Here is a 20,837-nt window from a genome sequence, read left to right on the forward strand (position 1 = left end):
AATCAACTAACAAATTCCTATTTTTATAAATTAAAGTTAGTAAATGTCATCTAATATTCCCTAAAAATTCTAAATACAATGGCAATAACCTTCCCATCAAATTGTATAAATAAAAATTAATAGATAACAAAACTAACATATCTAACAATATATCATGAGCTATATAACTATCACCACAAATCTACTTTCTAATCAAACTTTCCAAAATCAAACTTAAAAATGACCCAAATGAATAATCACTAGTCAGCTATTGCGGTTTTAAAAGCAATTCCAACATAAAGCGCGACAGTCTATCGTAATTTTTTCAAACACCAATTTCATCATAAACCGCAATGGTAGATGGCGATGTCTGCCCCTAGCTCCTAGATTTGTTCATAATTCGTGATACATTATAGTGGTTTTTACACATAGTTTTTTGTTCATAATCCGCGATGAGCTAAAGCTGTTTATTCTTTTCATATATTTCATCTAATCCGCTGCACCTATGTGACTTATTTGTATATCTTGAAAACTTTACACCCTGTAAATCGAGTAAAAATATGACTGAAATGTAACCAATATTCAATTGTTACATTTGGATAATTTTGAACCACAATTTATTTAAATATGTGATTTATCCCAAAATTTATCTATTTAATTTAATATTTATAATTTTATATAGAAATAATATAAAAAATTAATCTTTAGTTAATTAATATTAGTCAATTTTAAAATTTATGATTTATAAGTTAGTATGTATGGTTAAAAATTTATGATTTAGGATCTAAAAATTAAAATAAATAAAATAATTTTAAAAAATTAACTAATATTAACTGAAAAATAATTTAATATCATTTTTTTATATATGCAATATCTCTATAGTTAGACATTCATTATATTCAATATAAATTGATTATTTTAATAGTAATTAATAAATATAAAATAATATAAACAATGATTATAACACATATAAAATAAGATAATTTTATATTGAGTTTTTATTTTTGTTACTTTAATGCAACATATAACGGTAATGGTAATATAACAGATAATATAAGAGAAAATTGAGGCGAAAGCTAGTGCACTCCAGATAAAGTAGAAAGTACAGTAGTTTTTAAAAGATAACCTATTATCAAAAGTTATCAGGTAAATTAAATTTATTTTTTATTATTATTAATTTCTTTTTTTATTGTCATGGGCTTAACAAACAAATTGATATAGACAAAAAAACTAATTTTCTCTTTCAAACACCAAAAAAGTACTCAGGAACTTGATGGAACTCCTTCATTACTCTATTATTAGCGATGTGATGTCTTTAAACATCTTCACTGCTTGCGGTGCTTCCACTGTCATTCTAGCCGATGATAGATTTAAACGTTCTTGAATCCACTCCCTTTTCTCCTTTGCCATGAATGACCTTTCAAACCCGAAAAATCGCTGCCATGGAAGAGGGAGACGACTGTTTGTCGCCGCTGTTGGCTGGCTAATGCCAAACGCAAAATCGATTCTAGAGAAGAATTCCTGTCTCTATGAAAGCGCCATGACTCCATTAGACCTACACTGGTGACAAAGAGACACCTGGATTCGCTAGGTACCTTTCTTCACCCTTCCTAAATTGGTACGGTTGCTAAAAAACCTATTTTGATGTGTCTAAGTTTCTCTTTAGCTCCGCTATGATTTCCAGTGGAAGGCTTATGCTCCATTCTCTCCCATTTATTATTAATTACACGGACTATTATGAAAAAATAAACATTCAGATTTCTTCTCTCTTTACAAAATTGGCAGATTCCATATGTTTCGGGGCGAATAAAAAAGGGTATGTTTTCAGGTATGGGCCAGTCAAAGCCCTCACCAGAAAGAAAAAAAAGGTTACATAAGTTATTTTTAGGTTTTTACCTATTTATGCTTCTCTCATGCTATTAGTGTCGCATCTTCTTGTCTGCTGCCGCGACGCTAGTCTTTTGTTTTTCTCTGTCTCACTGCTGAGTTTGGTCCGCTTTTTATATCATTATTAAGTCCTGCTGTTAGTTTTTTGTCTTCCATTGTTGTTTGACATGTTTATGCTTTTAATTTTATTTTTATAATAATTATCTTTTTTATTGTTATCTTTTGAATTTTGCTTTCGATTTGTGTTTTGTTATGTTGTAACTTTGTGTATAGTATGTCCAATTTTGTTAGTATTTTCAATCACGAATTTGTAATCTATTGAAAGAAAACTCAAGTAGTAATTGAATAAACTAATACCTCTTGTAAGGTTAGGATTATAATATTAGGAGTTGTTTTATAATCTATAATCTATAATCTGTAATCGGTAATAAATAATTTTGTAGTAATGTGATGTTAGTAGCTATTCTTTCTTTAGCTTTTATTGATTATGGAATTTTAAGTTGTGAATTTTTTTTGGTACGAGAGTGTGAATGTCTTGTTTAAACTATTTTTTGGTTGTTGAATTTTTTGTTATGAAGTATTGTAAAGTTCAAGCAAGTGGTTTATAATTTCTGTAAAAATTTTATATAACTCTTTTACAGGCACACAAGAATAACAAGGCAATTGAAGATTGGGGCTTTTTCAAATTTGTTATTTGGGTTGTAACAACTTTGTGACAGAGCATGATACAAATTTCTTGGTACGTACTATTGCAAATATATAATGTATTAAAATAGAATCCTAGTAATACCATAAACCAATACCTCTCACAATTCTATGATTGTAATACTAGGGTTTCTTCTATAATCTATAATTTATAATATAAAGAATTTTGTAGCATTGTCTTAACAAGAGTTCTTCTTTCTCTATCAACTAATAATTATAATACTTTGAATGGTTAATTTTCTTGTGATATGGGAGTGTTAAAACAAGTATTTTATTTGTTCAAAAATTGTATGAAGTTAATGTTAGATTATCAAGTCTAATTCAGTTTTTATAATTTGACTTAACATTTTATACAATTTCTCTATAAACATAAAGAAACAACTAACATTGAGGGCTTCTCTGATTTACTGTTTGTTGAGTTGTTACAAATTTGTCACAAAACGTGTCCCAGCTTTCTTGGTATGTGCATTCGCAAATTTCTAATCCATTGAAAGAGAACCCATATAGTGATACAATAAACTAATACTCTTGTGATGCAAGGAGATCTTCTATAATATATAATCAACAATTTTGTAAAATTGTGATACTAGGAACTTTGTTTTCTTTATCATTTATTGGTTATAAAATTTTAAATTGTGATTTTCTTTTGGTACGAGAATGTGAATATGTCTTGTTCAAACTGGTTTCATGGTTGCTCAGATCTTTTTTATGAAGTTAACATTAGATTGTCAAGTTCAATTTAGTTTTATAATTTCGGTAAAATTTTTATATATATTATTTTTACAGACACAAAGGTATAACCGGACAATTGAAGATCGAGGGATTTTTAGATTTGTTGTTTGAGTCGTGGCAACTTTGTAGCAGAGCATCGCACAAATTTTTTGGTACCTACTATTGTAAATATATAATGTATTTAAAATAGAATTCTAGTAATACCATAAACACATATCTCTAGCAATTCTATGTTTGTAATGCTAGGATTTCTTCTATAATCTATAATTTTTAATGAGAAATTTTGTAGTATTGTGTTAATAAGAGCTCTTATTTCTCTATCAATTAATGATTATAAAATTTTAAATAGTTCATTTCTTGTGATATGGGCAGGGGCGCAGGTACATATAAGTAAAGGGGGGCAATGGCTCCCCCAAAATTTTAGTTTTTATTTAAAAAAAATTAGTTTGGTCCCCCCTTTCTTTATTTCCCAGCCCCCTCCCATCTCTTTTTGTTCTATCTTTTTCAACCCCCCTTTTAATTCCTACAAAAAAAAACCCAGCCCAATATCCCATTCCCTATCCTTTTTTTATTTTCCAATCCCTATCCCTTTTTTTTATTTCCCAACGTCAGTTTCCCCATCCCCTTTTTTTATTTTCCAATTTCCAGCATACAACCAATCTCTCCCTTTTCCCCTTCTTGCTTTGGCTTTCCAAAATTGTAGGTAACAACTTTTTTTATTTTTTTTCTTTATCTCTTTAATCTTCTTATCTTTTACAGTTTTACCTCTTTGACTCTTATTTTTTTGTTTTTTTGCAGATTAAAAAAAAGATAATAGTTTAACAAGTGATTTTTCACTCTTTTTTCTCAAAAAAGGTTCTATTTTTATTCTTTTTTATATATTTAGTTATTTACTTAATTAGTTAATTTATTATTATTTGTTAATTAAGTTTATATTATTATATGTTAGTTTGTATATTTAGTTTTTTTTATTAGTTAACTATTTAAATTTAATTACAATTTTATATTATTTATAATTATACTAGGATGTTAGTATTATTGTTCTGAATTTTAATATTTTATTTTAAATTAAAATATAATTTTTATATTTTATAAAGATTTAGACTGTAATTTACACTTTTTGCTAAATATATTTTTAATTATAGGAACTTATTTGGCCATTTGAATTATGAGTAAGTTCAAAACCATTGATACATTTTTTAAAAAAAAAGATTAAGAGAATGAAGATGCTTCTACTATTACTACTCCAATACTTGAGGGATAATCAAAATTCATTACTTCAAGTTCTTCATTGAATAGCTCAAAGCGTCCACGACTTCTTCCAAATCAACTGGATGTTTTTCGTTTGGAAAGAGATCCTGGAATGCGACCAATGATTTGGAAGTTTTCTCCAAATAAAAGAGATGAAATCCGTCAGGCTTATATTAAAGTTGGGCCAAATCAACCAATTCTTGATAATTATCCATTTTCTGGTGATAAAAGTCATCGTCGCTTTCAAGCTTCATGGTTTAAATTGTTCCCATCTTGGTTAGAATATTCTATAGAAGATGATACTATATATTGTTTTCCGTGCTTTCTTTTTGCTAAGGAACCTTCAATCAATACGGGTTCAAATGCTTTTATTGAGAATGGTTTCAGAAATTAGAAGAAAGTAAATAGTGGAAAATAATGTGCTCTTTTGAATCACATTGACAAAGGTCCTAACTCATTCCATCATAAGGTGCTGAAATCATGTGATGATTTGATGAAACAATCACAACATATTGACAGATTTCTTCATAAGCAAACATCAGAAGAGATTGAAAAGAATCGAATTCGACTAGGGGCATCTATAGATTGCATTAGATGGTTGACATTTCAAGCTTGTGCATACAGAGGACATGATGAAAGCCAAAGTTCAAGCAACAGAGGTAACTTTTTGGAAATATTGAAATTTTTGGGATCTTACAATGAAAGAGTGAAAAAGAATGTTTTGGAAAATGCTCCAAAAAATGCTAAGTATACTTCAAATGATGTCCAAAAAGAAATTCTACATATTCTTGCTACTAAGGTGAGAAATTCAATTAGAGAAGAGATTGGAGATGCCAAATTTTGTATTATTGTTGATGAAGCTAGAGATGAATCTAAAAAGGAGCAAATGGCCATTGTTTTGAGATTTGTTACTCTAGATGGTTTTGTTAAAGAGAGATTCTTTGATCTTGTGCATGTCACTGATACTTGTGCAACAACTTTAAAGAATGAATTGATTTCTGTCCTTTCTCATTATAATCTCCAAGTTGAAAATATTAGGGGTCAAAGGTATGATGGTGCTAGCAACATGCGGGGTGAGTGGAATGGTTTGCAAGCTTTGTTTCTTAAAGATTCTCCACAAGCATACTATGTGCATTGTTTTGCTCATAGGTTACAATTAGCATTGGTAGCAGCTTCAAGAGAGGTACTTCAAATTCATGAATTTTTTACTCAATTAAACTCTATTGTCACTATTGTTAGTGCTTCTTCAAAAAGACATGATCAATTACAAGAAGCTCAAGCAATTGAAAATGCAAACTTGGTTGCTCAAAATGAATTAGAAACAGGCAAAGGTGCGAATCAAATAAGCACTTTACAAAGAGCTAGGGATACTCGATGGAGCTTTCACTTTAATTCTATTTGCAGTTTGGTAAAAATGTTTACTGCTACCAATATTATTCTCAATAATATCATTGAAGACGGGACAACTTATGCACAAAGAGGTGAGGCTTATGGTGTTAGTAAAATATTATTGTCATTTGAATTTGTTTTCACTTTGCACTTGATGAAAGAGATTATGGGAATCACTAATGTTCTTTGCCAAGCACTGCAACAACAATCTCAAGATATTCTTAATGCAATGCATATTGTTTCTACATCAAAGTTACTTCTTCAATAATTAAGAGATGGTGGATGGTGCAATTTTCTTGCAAATGTTAAAGATTTTTGTGAAAAACATGAAATTGAAGTCCCTAATATGAGTGAACAATATGTTTTTGGAAGAGGTCAATCTCGTCAACCAAGTGTGACAGTTGAGCATCATTATCGAATAGATGTATTCTTGGCAACAATTGACTCTCAAATACAAGAGTTGAATAGTAGATTTAATGAGCAAACAATAGAGCTTTTGACTTTGAGTTGTGCTTTGGATCCTAAGGACAATTTCAAATCATTTAATATTGAAGAAATTAGCAAGTTAGCAGAGAAGTTTTATCCCCTTGACTTTCCTTCTAATGAGCTAAATATTTTGAAATCTCAGTTGCAACATTATCAGCATGATATACCAAATCATTTAAAAGGCATTGGTACACTTTCTGAATTGTGCAACAAGTTGCAAGAAACGGAAAAATCAAGAACTTATCACATGGTTGATAGATTAATACGTCTTGTTTTGAGTTTACCAGTGTCTACAGCAACAACAGAAAGAGCTTTTTCAACAATAAAAATTGTTAAGACAAGACTCCGAAGTAAGATGGCTGATGAATTTCTTGCAGACAATTTGGTCATCTATATAGAAAAAGAATTAGCAGCTATTTTCGACACAAATTCAATTATAGATGATTTTGAAAATAGAAAAAAATGTCGAATAGCCTTTTCATGAAACAAAACTGTAAGTAGTAATTTTTATATATTTATTGTCTTACTTTGATTGAGATTATATATATATTTTTTTAATTTTATCAATAGAAATAGTAATATAAAATATAACACCGCCCCCCTAAATAGTTAGCCTAGCTTCGCCCCTGGATATGGGAGTGTTCAAACTGGTATTTTACTTGCTCAAAAATGGTATAAGGCTAATGTTAGATTATCAACTCTAATTTTTTTTATAATTTCTATAATATTTTTATACAATTTTTCTATAGACATAAAGGAACAATTAAGATTGAGGGCTTGTCCAATTGACTGTTTGTTGAGCTGTTACGAATGTGAAAATGTGTTCCGACTTTCTTGCCATGTGATTCTCAAATTTCTAATCCATTAAAAGAGAACCCAGTAGTGATACATTAAACTAATACTCCTTGTGATGGTAGGAGTTCTTCTGTAATGTATAGTAAAAAAAGTTTTAGAATTGTGATGCCAGGAGCTCTTCTTTTTTTTATCTCTTTAATAAACTAGTATCTCTTGTGTTAAACTTGAATTTTTGTAGCGTTTTTGTTACAAATTTTTTATTTTCACGACCTTTTTTTATTCTTTTTTACTCTTTATGTTTGATTCTTGTGGCATTTAAAATTTTTCTCATTAAGGAAGAATTTTGTTTCGCCACGTCTTTATTGTTGGTTATCTACTTTACATTCAAAATTTGAAAAATAAAAACTAGAGTTAGTTTTTTTATGTAGTTATATTGTATTGTTTCGAGTCAAATTTTGGTCTAGAGTAGGGGTGAAAATAGGCCAGGCGGCCTGCAGCCTGGCCTGTGTTTGGCCTGGCCTGGCCTGGCCTGATAGGAAATAGGCCAGGCTCAGGCTATTAAAAAAGCCTATATTCTTTAAAAGGCCAGGCCTAGACTTTTGAAATAGCCTGTTGGGCCTGTCAGGCCGGCCTGAGCCTGTAAATATATAGAGTTTTATTATACTAATAAAAATGCTATTGGAAGAATTTGAATTTGGGTCTTCTATCTTATGAAAATACCTTTATCCACTCAACCATTTATCTCTTTAATTATATATGTGCATTTTTATTTTCTTAATATCTTTAATCTTTGATATTGGAATATCAAAAGTCAATCAAATAAAATATTTCTAAAAACTTTCCCTCCACACTAATAAAGAAATACACATATACACGGTCTTTTTCTTTTCTCTTCTCCACTTTACACGCTCCTACCACTACCAGCTACCAATCTACCATCCTCTTCATCTTCTCTTCCTTTGACTGCAAGTACTTCTTCTTCTTTCTCATGTCATTATTTTTTATATTTGTTGTTATAATATTAAATATTTTTCATCAATTAGGATTTTATTCTGTCAAAGATCTTCTTTTAAGTTCGATTTTTTTGTTTGTGTTGTGATATTATTTCTACTTTTTTGAACATAAAATTTTATCAATTTTTTTCTTTATTAAAAGGTTCTTACTTTATGCCATTGATATGATGAAAGCCAAAAAAATCATGAGATAATGTTGTCTGTTAATTTTTGTTTAGGCATTATAATAAGCTTTAGAAATGGCTGAATCTATAATTCCAAGTAATCCATTGGCCAATTCTATTTCTTTAAATGGAGAAGAAATTAATCAGTCAGTACCAACAATACCAACAACAAACACTGGCATTGTACCAACACACACAACAACTATTACAAATTAACCAGTCACAGATGAAAATGGTAGTAATAAAACTGTTGTTACAAAAAAAGGAAGAAGACTTCACCAATTTGAGATGATTTTGATCAAGTTGAAAGTTCTGAAGGTACAAAAGCTATTTGCAAGTATTGCAAATCAATGTTTTCTTATGCTGGAAAAGGAGCTAGTACTTCACATTTATGGAGGCATTCTAGTAGTTGCTTACAAAGGAGATTGCATATTGCTGCACAAAAGAAGCAACCATTGATTCCATTTCAACCTTCCAATTCAAGTGTTAATCCCTTTTGTGACACCAGGTGCAAGATATTCTCAAGAGAAGATAAAGACAAATAATTGCTACAGCAATTATGGTTCATGAGCATCCTTTCAGCATTGTTGAGGATGAAGTTTGGATGTGGGGCTTCCAATATGCCAATTCTGAATTTCATAAAATTTCTTGTAAAACTGCTCGAAGTGATTGCTTAGCAATATATGAGGCTGAAAAGAAACAATTGAAGGCTTTGTTACAAGGTGTTAGGAAGATAAGTTTGACAACTGACATGTGGAGATCAAGCCATCAAATTGTTGAATATATGGTTATCACAGGTCACTTTATTGATGCAGGATTGAATCTTCAAAAAAGGGTTTTGAGTTTTGTTCAGGTACCTGCTCCTAAACGTGGCATTGATGTTGCGGATGCTATTTTCAAGTGTTTGAAGACTTGGGGAATTGAAAATAAAGTCTTCTCAGTATCTGTTGACAATGCTTCCTATAATGATTCATGTCTAAGGGCTTTTAAGGATACTATTTCAGATAAGAACTCATTACCTGTTGGTGGTAGTTTGTTTCATGTTAGGTGCTGTGCACACATTCTGAATTTGTTGGTACAAATTGGGCTAGGTAAAATTAAAGGTATTATTCATAAAGTTTGTGAGAGTGTCAAGTATGTCAATTTTAATGATTCAAAATTTAAAACATTTGTTGAGATTGCTGAAAACAAGCGTTTGAAGGAGAAAAAACTCATCATTGATTGTCCCACAAGATGGAATTCTACTTACAACATGTTATCTGTGGCTTTGAAGTTTAAATCTGTGTTTCCTGTGTATAAGGAAAGAGAACCTCACTACAGTTACGAACCATCATCAGAGGATTGGAGAAAAGTTGAGAAGATTTGCAAACTTTTAAAAGTTTTTAATCTTGCTACTCATGTCATTTATGGTAGTGAGTATCCTACTGCAAACTTGTACCTTCCTGAAGTTTGGAGAGTGAAACAAGTAATTGATGATGCTATTGAAGATAGAGATTCCTTCATGAGAGAAATGACAACCTCAATGAAAGAAAAGTTTGACAAATATTGGGGAGAATGTAATATAGTAATGTCTCTTGCTTGTGTTTTGGATCCTAGGTGCAAATTACATGTTATTAAATTCTGTTTTCCTTTAATTTACAAACCTGAGCATGTGGCTACTGAAAATATTGAAAAAGTGAAGAATACATTGCAAGAAATGTATGATGAATATGCTGAAAAATATCATGGTGAGACAATAATAAGTGGAGTTAACACTAATAGTCTAGTTATTTTTTCTAATGTGGTTAGTTCTGAAATTAGTGGAATTGATGAAATGTTGAATATGGTTCGAGAAAAAGAAGCCATTCATCCAACAAAATCAGAATTAGAAGTTTATCTTGATGAGAGTGCTTACATTCCTGAAGGCAATTCTAAGTCTTTTAGTGCTTTGGAGTGGTGGAAAAATAATAGCTTGAAATTCAAGGTTTTATCTAAAATGGCAGCGGACATATTAGTAATTCCTGTCTCAACGGTGGCTTCAGAGTCTTCATTTAGTGCTGGAGGAAGAGTTATTGATGAATATCGTTCTCGACTAAATCAAGAGTCCATTGAAGCTCTCATTTGTGGAGGAGATTGGCTTCGGAACAAGTATGGTTTGAAGAAAAAACCAAAAGTAAAAATTAACTTTCTAATATTTCTCTTTTTGACTAAGTATCTATGTTATAGAAAATATTTTCTCTTTTTAAATGTGAAAACATTGATATTGGTATGATGTGAGTAGTTAGAATAATAAAGTTGAATTTTCATGATATATAAATGAAGTATCATATCACTTATACTAAGATTATGACCACAATTTTATTTTGAACATTCTCTTTTGTACTAATAAAAAAGTATTTGTTGCATTTATATTATTTAAAAATCTAATGATATGTGTATGTTTTCTTTTTTCTTTCAATGTGTTGGAACAGAAAGATTAAATCACTTGCAAGCTTGGAGGATTAATCGATTAATTCTCCAACATTTTCTTTACTGTATTTTGATTTAAGTAGTTATTAGTTTTTATTTGATGTTATATTTAGTTAGTTTGTTACAACTCTTGATATTGTTGAACTCTTTTTCTTTTGATATGTTACATATTTTGGAAGTAGTCAAGTGGGAATATATTCATATATATTATCTTTTTTTTAATTAATAATAATTATTTATTGATATTTTGTATTTATTTTGTATCAATATTATTCATAAATTTATTATTTTATATTTTATAATTTTAAAAATCAAATTATATCTTAAATTTAATTATTATTAAAAAAAGGCCTATTAACAAGTTTCAGGCCAGGCCAGATTTAACAACAGATCAGACTCGATACTCATTAAAAAGCCTATACTAGGCTACAGGCCAAGCTAAGGCCAACATACTCTATTACAGGCCTGGCCTGTTAAGAGTAAAGCCTGGCTTGACCTGCCTGTTTCCACCCCTAGTCTAGAGTTCAAGAACTTGTGCTATGTTACTTTTTTTTCTTTATTTTTTTTTTCAAATCATTTCATTATAATAGTATTTTAAACTTGAAATATACAATAATATTGAATAACACAAAGCCTCTATTTTTAAAATATTTACTAGAATAATAATTTTATTATTATTTTCATTCATTGCAAGAAGCTAGTAACAATATGAAATGGAGTAGCATTCATTTCTCTAATAGAGTGCTAGGAGTAAAGGAAAGCAATATGAAAATATATTTTATAGTAATATTAATTCATGAATGCTATTTTTATGCTTTGTTATTATGCTATTTGCGTGATTTGGTTGTTGTACTTTGGAACTGTGAATGTTGTGTTGGTAAAAATTTATTATTTGTGATATATCCTTGTGATTTATTTGTAATTGTTTTTTCTTTTATTATTTGTGTATTTTGAAAAAGAGAATTTTGGACTTCATTTCATGGTGTCTTGTGCCTATTTTTGTCATATGGTACTTACTTTCATAGTTGTGAATATGTCTAATATTTTGTACTTTTGTCATTTCATAAATATAAATATTTTTTGTTTTATTTTATTGTAATAGTATGCAGTAAATATAGCATTCGACAAAAATGGTTGATTTGATTGGAAAGTCATCGCATAACCAAATAGGGAATGTTTCAACTGAGGTACATCTTTTTAGCTGGATTATTCCAACACTTAGGATGTTAAGCTTTATTATTGTTTGAAATTATGTTTATAACGTTGAGGTCTATTGTTGTTTAATGTCTTTCAGGAAATAGACAAATTGTTAGTTGATAGTGATGGCAATGATGTTGAAGACCTGTTATTGAATAGTACAAGAAGTATCGGTCGGGTTAATTTCGTAGGTTTGAGCATTGATGCTACTAAGAAGTATGTATTTTTAGACCTTGATGTTGCCTATGCCTTTTACAATGCATTTGGGAGGGTCAATGAATTTTCAATTAGGAAGTTCAAGGTTGGGCGAAGTGAGATTGATAAGCACATACTCTGGCAAATATTTGTGTGTTCGAGACAAGGATATTGTATTTTCAAAGGGGTCGATGAAACAAATAGGAAGAGAGTTCCAAAGCCAGAGACTAGGTGTGGGTGTGTAGCACAAATGCGAGTTCACATAGATATTAGCAGGGACTGGTGGTATACAACATTAATTCAAAATGAACATAATCATGAGTTAATACCCCCTACTTTGAGCCGAATATTGAGATCGCAACGGAGAATGACTGATGAAGAAATTTGAAGAATGAACGACATAAGAGATGCTGAAATTTTCACAACCCAAATCTATATACATTTTGTCGAGCAATCTGGTGGTTTTGAGAATGTTAAATTTCGAAGAAAAGACATGTACAACCAAATAGAAAAGCAAAGGCAATTGATGAAAAATGATGTGACCGAAACGTTGAAGTACCTAAAGAAGCGGAAGAAATTAGATCCAAAGTTTTATTGGAGCTACGAGGTGGATAACAATGGTGTGTTTTGGCACCTAATCTGGATGGATGGGAAGAGCCGTGTTGACTTTGAAGTATTTGGTGATGTTATGGCCTTTGATGCAACTTACCAGAAAAACAAGTACAAGTTTTCATTAGTAGTTTTCTCAGAAGTGAACCATCACCTTCAAACAATAGTTTTTGGTAGTGCAATTGTGGCAGATGAAGGAGAAGGAACTTACATATGGCTATTACAGAAATTCGTAGAAGCAATGAATGGTAAACGACCAGATGCTGTGATAACTGATGGTGCCAAGGCTATGAAGCTTGCAATTGAAAAGGTCTTTCCAGATGCACACCATAGGTTGTGCAGATGGCATTTGTTAAGAAGTGCCACAACCAATGTCTCCAATCCCAAGTTTACCCAACATTTCAGGAAATGCATTCTTGGCGGTTATGAGATTGATGAGTTTGAGGAGAGGTATGCGTCAATGGTTAATAGTTTTGGGATTAAGGACATGGAGTGGGTTGAGACCACTTATGGGATTAAAGTTATGTGAGCTACAATACATATGAGAGGCAAGTTCTTTGCAGGATTGAGAACTACACCGAGATCTGAGGCACTACATTCGCAAGTTGTTAGGTTTGTAAAATTTGGCTATATCATTAAGGAATTCCTCCATCACTTCCACCGGTGGATGGGTTTGTTGTGGAATAACGAGGCCGAGGCTGACTATTACACCTCATACGAGTTTTCGATAATGCAAACACAGGTGCAAGCATTGGAGCGATCAGGAGCAACTGTTTATACAAGGGAGGTGTTCTACTTGTTTTGATCATTATTGTTGAAAGCGTCAAGTGTGATAATAGTTGATTGGCGAGAGACTTCATGTAGTGTGAACTATGACGTACGAAAATATTGTGAGTTAACATGAAAATGGGTTGTATCTTATTGGCCTGGCAGCAGTAAATTTAGGTGTTCATGTCAACAAATGGAGTCATTTGGCATTTCATGTGTTCATATCCTTCGTCTGTTGATATATCTTCAAATTACAGAATTACTTGAGTCATTGATATTGAAGTGGTGGACCATGAAAGCAAAAGAGGCACATATAAGGTTGGAGCAGTAGGGATCGTTAGTTGGAGATGGAAGTTATGAGAGTAGGATTGCTGCTATGAATGATGAGCTGGAGGGCTTGCTATTTGCTACATGCGGAGATTTAGGTGATTTAAGGATGTTATGGAGTGGGTTAGAAACAAAAAGGCTGAATTATTTGCCAAACATAAAAAGAATAGAAAGGGAAGTTCTAATAGTGCGGGTGAGAAATTCAAAACACGGACGGATGCTACTTCAAAAGAAGCTGGGGACAAAAAGAAAATGCGAAGGATTCGGTGCAGCAGATGTAACGGTATAGGACACAATCGCCAAAATTGTCGCCGTGGAGATGACCATAATCAAATGGAAAGTGGAGATGGAGGAGGTAATGAAGATGATGACAATTGGTCTAGTCAAACCAGTAAGGAGGGAATCGATGAAATGTTGAATATTTAACATATTGCTTCTTATTAATTACATGGTTGTCTTGAAGGATTACCATGTGTTCATAACACGCAGCGGAAGAAAAGAAAGTAATCCTTAAAGATTTATTTTGTGCTTAAACTTTATTCCAATAATATAATATATAGTAGATCAGATCTAAATACCTGTGTACGCTAGTAAAAATCTTTTTCTCCTTCGATGGTACGAAGGTGCTATGCGTATTCACACCGAGACCAATCTTTGCTGTCAACTCTTTGACCAATGGGCATCTGATCTAAATTGAGAAACCTCTTGCAACTCTTTGCACGCCATAAAATTCTTCTCCAAGAATCAGGCTCACATATGTTTATGTGTGTAGAGGTAAAGGAATAAAAATCTTTGTTATTCTCTCACCTCTCCTTTCCTCTACTCTTGGCATACATATATATATAGTATGAGATTTGTTACTGATTTTAAATTTGATTCTCAATTCAAATTTAAGTCATATCTTAAAATTCAAAATCTGAATCCTTCAAATTTTATGAATCATATCATAACAATTTAAAATAGAATCAGTTAGAATCTCATCCAAATTTAAAATTCAAAGTCAGAAATAGAATAACTAATTATTCTCAAATCTCATTTAATATTTTCAATTATCATACTATTATTATATTCTTGGTGCTAGCAAAAAATATAATAATATTCCATTTGAATTAATATAATTATTTATTCGATCAAATCAAAATAATAATTAAATAATTCTACAACAAAGATTAGAACACTCGTTAGTGTGTGACTCCATAGGTTCAATACTAAGCGGGTAGTAAATTAGTCATACTGAATTTACTAATCAAGGTTGGCGTCTAGCAACACTCCTCAACGACCCGATAGTATGAAATAATATATTTTTACTAAGAACCTTAGAAGAACAAAGTATAATTCCTTCCATCTTTCCAGCTCTTGGTTAACCCTTAGAGTATGATTTAATTGTCAAACTCTAACTTGTTACCATTATTATAATGAACTGTGAATCACTTAAGAAACTCAATTCTTCATTCATTCAATTCTCTTGGCCAAGGTTTTATTCATTTAAGTCATTATAATCATAGAGCTCAAACTCTTTACCAAGAGTTGACGGATTCTTTATTGACTAATAATTAATTCTACAAGTATTTAAATCATAGCCAATATCCATTCAACTAGCACCATAGGGTATTAGGTATCCATAATCAAAGTATAATAAATACATTGTTAATTACTATGACAGTCGCAGGTCAAAGAAAACTCTATTACTATGTTCATCTTGAGAATATCCTATTGACAAATATACTGTAATTATAACCATTAGAAATTCTCAGAGTGAGTCAGTTCAATGGTCATATATATATATAATTTAATAAATGAGATCTATTAATTTTCATCCAATGAAGACCATTATATATATATTGATCTTTCCGGATTATTAATGTCCTTTTTAATAATCCTATGAACAAGAACAATTTAGATTAAATTATAAAAGATTTATCTCTCAATATTATGATCACTATCACAATGATGAATCTCTAAATTTAATCAAGAACCTTATTATATTAACATTTTAATATAATAGCAATAACAAATTATTTGACACATGATTGATTGGATTGTGGTCATACTACTTATTCCCAACATGTCTAATTTTAATTTTTTTGCTTCTTGTAGGATTTTGATGTGACTATCGGTAATCAGAAAGGCAAGTATCATTAGCTATTACTGTCTAGCCTTGGATGAAAGATGAATATGAATTTTATTTTTTTAGTTTTAGTGTAGGAAGTTTATTGGACAATAGTAAAAGTTTTTTTCATTTATTCTTAGTTTACTCTTTCGATACATTTGTTTTATTTATTTGCATTTGAGGACTTAAGATGACTTCTACAAAAAAAAAAAATATAGTAGCATAACCATACTATATTAGCTAGATCTGGTTATACACATCATATGGCAAGTGAATCTATTTTTATGGTTAACTCCCTAAATATTAGATGTAAAAATTATATTTGCTATTACTCTTAGAATACATTTGTGTTTAATAGTTATTAATGCAAGACATCATGAAAAGATATATTAATTTATATAATTTAAAATTATTTTTGCTTTTTCATATTGTAAAAAATATTTCAAAATTATGGTATTATTACTTGAACGAAATATGACGTAACTAGATACAAATATTAAGAATATTCCTAATCACTGTTTGGTCTAATCATCTAGGGAATACATTACAAGAATAATACATTTTAAATTATATGTTTCATATTATTTTGAATATTTATAATTTTTATATTCTTTTTATTTGTTATTAAAAAAATAATTTAAAATAATTTGTTAATTCTTTTAGAAAATTTTATTTTGATCTAAATGTTGGTTGATCTAAAAATATTCTTTTTAAAAAATACTTAACAAATTAGTAATTCTTAATTTTTGATTCTTAATTCCTGTTTGTATTTATTTAAAAAAGTTCAATGTCAATTTTTTTCTACCAAACATGACTTTTGTAAAATAAAAAAAAGAATCAAACACCAAACTTCCATTTTTCTTTTAATTTACTAAAGGTATTAAAAAAATAAAATATACGTATCAGTATAAACTAAAAAAAAAAGTTATCCGATAATATAAGAGGAATTTTATTGCGAATCATATAATGGGACTATGTCAACTCAACTATGAAGAAACAATAAAAGAAATCAGAGTCTAAATTTATTATTTATTAAATAAAATAAAACGTTATTTTTTACATATTAAATAAAATAAAAAATACTCAACACTTTTAGAATAAATAAATTAGAATCTTAAAAATGACTACACATATATTCAAAAACTGCTAGAACATGTGACTTTTGTATAAATTGTTTAGTGAATAACTAAATGTTTTTAAATTATAGTTTATAGTAGTAGGGATGAAACAGTAAAATAGAATTGGGGAGTACATAATTGAAATTCAACGAAAAAATAATATGCTATACGAAAGCTGTGTAACTAAAAAATCATAAATATTAAGGAGAACATATAAAAGGTAAATAAAAAAAGTAATTGATCTAATAGATCCTGTAACAAACAATATAAATACCAAACAATTAAATCAAATGCATTCTATCCTTTCTTAATAATAAATACCGTGACCATCTAATTGCTAACCAATGCTTTCCACCTAGCTGCAGAACGAGTGAGTCCCATTTAAAGTTGCACATGCCGCAAGCATTCAAATTTTAGAATCAGGGGGCTACAAAACGTAAAATTTAAATTAATTATTGTGTCAAAAGAAATGAGACATACACAAGGTAGAAATTTGTTAACTTACCCTAGCAATGAGATTGCGTTGAAACATGTCCTCTATTGCCATCCACTCAAGTAACCAAACTGCGGAGTTATCACTATAAAATACAAGTCATTTAAATAATTAGGATCATTACTATTCATGATCTAGTTAACAAGCATATCACAATCAAATAGGCTCTAAACCTTGTGTTGCAATCAGGGATGCCAGGAGCGTTACAGAGAGGCCAATTGTCCATTGAAATGCTTTTTTTTGTCTAATATATTAGTGCTGGAGTACGGACCAGAAAAAATGAAATCTAATAAACCGAGCTATGGCTCAAAAAAAATGAATTACAAAAACATGTTAATGACAAATGAACTTTAAATAACATTTATAGAAAAAATTTAAAATTAAATTAAAAAATATGTTTAAAAAATTATTTTCTATTACACATAATACATTTATAATGGGATCATATGAATTAGTAAGTAATAATAAGTAGCATTTAAAAATATATAATTTACTATGCTATCAACAACTAAAAATACACCAAGAAGATTTAATATATCACCATCCATCTCATGACAAATTTTTTAGAGATATCTCGCTTTGGGTTTGGATATGAATCAAGTTTGTAGACCTTCCCCTTGTCAATGGATATTACCATCAAGAACCAGTAAAAAATTTCGTCAATGAGTGGAACATATATCTGTATGGACATATTCATGGACAATTAGAGTAAAAAAAATACAAAAAATTCAAATAGAGAGTGAGTGAGAATAAAATACATATTTTAACGCAGAAGACTTCCGCATCTAGATGTTTTTGTATTTTTTATACACCTCTTGACGTAGCATATCTGGGTTAAGGGCATCAACATAATTTTTTTTTTATAAATCGTTAGTTTCAGTGGGACTATATATTTTCTGAGAGTCGGTTACCAAAATTTCTTACCCCAAATTATGGTGGTAGAGACTAAATTGTTATTTTGTTGGATATATCTTCAAAGGCATCAATAATACGTTGTGCCATTATTGTTGGACAGTCAGCATTAAAATCTACATGGAAATAAACATGTTATTAACTAAAGCATATTTTTCACAAACCTAATAAAAGTTACCGTATTTACTTACTTTAGAGTCTACTTCATTGCTAGGTATGAGACACTGAAAATCTGTTCGACTCATCTCAATATTTTTATGGTTGAACAGAGTCTCCCTATGTAGATACAATAAAGTTGTGGTTGTAAAAATAAACTTACAAATACAAAAGACACAGAAATAAATATTCGACATCAAAAATTAACTTATTTATATTTATAAGTTTTATTTTTGTTAAGTAGCTAACTGAATGTTTTTACCCTTCGTATAGGTCGTGGCCAAATACATAAGTGATATTTGACATTCTTGTAGTGTCAACTGCATTTCCTTGGTTGGACGGAATTTAGACTTCAGTTCAACTGGGAGTATACAACCAATTTCAGATGATAATATTCTAAGTCCATTAGATCCCTTTGGTCTGCCCCTCTTTCACCCAGAATAGAAATTTTCACTTGAGTTGTGACATTTGGGTGACGAGTTCAAGGCAGCTTTGAATGCTTTTTTTGCCTACACGAATTTTATAAAAAAATAATTAAAAAATTAGTAACTAAAATATACAAATGCTGCAAATGAAAAAAAGTAGCTAATATAAGGATATACCTTTTCACGAAGATAGGTATAAGTATAGTTGACATTTTTTTATTGTGCTATCATTTCTTCGTACAGGTTGATAATAGTTATCTTTTAAGATATTCCATTCAGGGGAGTACCAGTATTTTCAGGATCGCTTCCACCAAGAATGACATCAGTGTTTTCTTCTATGTTTGCATAGTCTTTCTCAAGTACTTCCTTCCATTTGACCGCGTCAGCTGGAACATGCCATTGTGGCATTTGATCAGGAGCTGCTGGGCGGTCTCCAATGTCCAATACTACAACTTGAAGAATGGGCATCTCTCTCTTCATATTGTTGTAAAATCTCTCATGGTCAGTTATTTTAATGGGCAAATCCTGCAAAATAATATATGAATATTAAAGAAAATTTAGTTGCAATCGTGCATAATAGATACACTTAAATTTAAACACATCGCACCTTCAAAGAGGCAACTATGCCATCAACAATACTGTTGGAGTGGAGGGTTTCAACCTGACAAGATCAGTTATTGTACATGACGTCTCCTGGACAGTTTTGAGAGATGAGTCGGGAGCTTGTAGATTGAGACGGATGCCGAATTACTTGAAGGGAGCAATGGGGGGTGGTACCTGCAAAGACACTCCGACGCTCAAGTCAGGGTGGATCTAAGAGGAGTAAGATGTGTGTTGGATTGATTCATACCTGGAGGGACTTGTGTCCTCTATTTATAGGTGAGGGTGAATATCTTATCTTATCTTATTTGGCTAAGATGAGGGAGACGTTTAAAAGTTGGTTAAGAGTTCTATCGGGTTGGTTTCGGGCCTTCTGGAAGGATGGAGCAGGTCGACCTTGGGTAATCGAGTTTGGAAACCGTTTCGGGTGTAGGATCTGTGGGCTGGATCCGTAACAGTAGCCTCCGCAGCGAGAGAGCAAGCGGGGTCGGTCTCTGTTGCTGGAGGATAAGGTTTTGGCTGTTCGGTCGGCTTGTCAGGATAAAGTAATTTAGTCGGCGGATTTGTTTTGTGTGTGGTGTCGGTGCGCCCCTGGTGCGCGAAATTGTGAACAATACTTTTTCACAACTCTCATAATCCCCGGTAATGGCTCCAAAAATGTGGTAGCTCAATACCATGGCATTACACAACTTCGCACAACTAACCAGCAAGTGCACTGGGTCGTCCAAGTAATACCTTACGTGAGTAAGGGTCGATCCCACGGAGATTGTTAGCATTGAAGCAAGCTATGGTCATCTTGTAAATCTTAGTCAGGCAAACTCAAATATATATGATGATGAACGAAAATAACATAAAAGATAAAGATAGTGATACTTATGTATATCATTGGTGTAAGAGCTTCAGACAAGTGTATGAAGATGCCTTCCCTTCCGTCTCTCTGCTTTCCTACTGCCTTCATCCAATCCTTCTTACTCCTTTCCATGGCAAGCTCGTGTAGGGTTTCACTGTTGTCAGCAGCTACCTCCCATCCGCGCAGTGAAAGCTAATGCACGCACTCTGTCACAGTACTGCCAATCAC

General features: G+C 31.1%; 4 protein-coding genes across 4 annotated transcripts; all 4 read left to right on the top strand.

The window, feature by feature from the left end:
- Positions 1-5,047: 5,047 nt before the first annotated feature.
- On the top strand, positions 5,048-6,211 carry LOC130935366 (uncharacterized). Its single transcript, XM_057865076.1, has one exon. The coding sequence runs from the start codon at positions 5,048-5,050 to the stop codon at positions 6,209-6,211; it is 1,164 nt and encodes a 387-aa protein (XP_057721059.1).
- Positions 6,212-8,960: 2,749 nt separating this feature from the next.
- Positions 8,961-10,885, top strand: LOC130935373 (zinc finger BED domain-containing protein RICESLEEPER 2-like). The gene is made up of 2 exons (XM_057865088.1): positions 8,961-10,528; positions 10,852-10,885. Exons 1-2 carry the CDS (start codon positions 8,961-8,963, stop codon positions 10,883-10,885), a joined length of 1,602 nt encoding a protein of 533 aa, XP_057721071.1.
- A 1,094-nt stretch (positions 10,886-11,979) lies between these two features.
- On the top strand, positions 11,980-12,629 carry LOC130935379 (protein FAR1-RELATED SEQUENCE 5-like). The gene is made up of 2 exons (XM_057865102.1): positions 11,980-12,036; positions 12,144-12,629. Exons 1-2 carry the CDS (start codon positions 11,980-11,982, stop codon positions 12,627-12,629), a joined length of 543 nt encoding a protein of 180 aa, XP_057721085.1.
- Positions 12,630-12,632: 3 nt separating this feature from the next.
- Positions 12,633-13,379, top strand: LOC130935385 (protein FAR-RED IMPAIRED RESPONSE 1-like). Its single transcript, XM_057865115.1, has one exon. It carries the CDS (start codon positions 12,633-12,635, stop codon positions 13,377-13,379), a length of 747 nt encoding a protein of 248 aa, XP_057721098.1.
- The last annotated feature ends 7,458 nt before the right edge of the window (positions 13,380-20,837 follow it).

This window comes from Arachis stenosperma, chromosome 1, assembly GCF_014773155.1.
Source record: "Arachis stenosperma cultivar V10309 chromosome 1, arast.V10309.gnm1.PFL2, whole genome shotgun sequence".
In the NCBI taxonomy this organism is placed as follows: Eukaryota; Viridiplantae; Streptophyta; class Magnoliopsida; order Fabales; family Fabaceae; genus Arachis; species Arachis stenosperma.

Bases quoted from the DNA above. Each gene is read 5' to 3' on its own strand.
- LOC130935385 (XM_057865115.1), top strand. From the start codon at position 12,633: ATGAACGACATAAGAGATGCTGAAATTTTCACAACCCAAATCTATATA.
- LOC130935366 (XM_057865076.1), top strand. From the start codon at position 5,048: ATGAAACAATCACAACATATTGACAGATTTCTTCATAAGCAAACATCA.
- LOC130935373 (XM_057865088.1), top strand. From the start codon at position 8,961: ATGGTTCATGAGCATCCTTTCAGCATTGTTGAGGATGAAGTTTGGATG. The intron at 10,529-10,851 runs GTATGGTTTGAA...GTGTTGGAACAG, and splicing joins GGAGATTGGCTTCGGAACAA to AAAGATTAAATCACTTGCAA.
- LOC130935379 (XM_057865102.1), top strand. From the start codon at position 11,980: ATGGTTGATTTGATTGGAAAGTCATCGCATAACCAAATAGGGAATGTT. The intron at 12,037-12,143 runs GTACATCTTTTT...AATGTCTTTCAG, and splicing joins TAGGGAATGTTTCAACTGAG to GAAATAGACAAATTGTTAGT.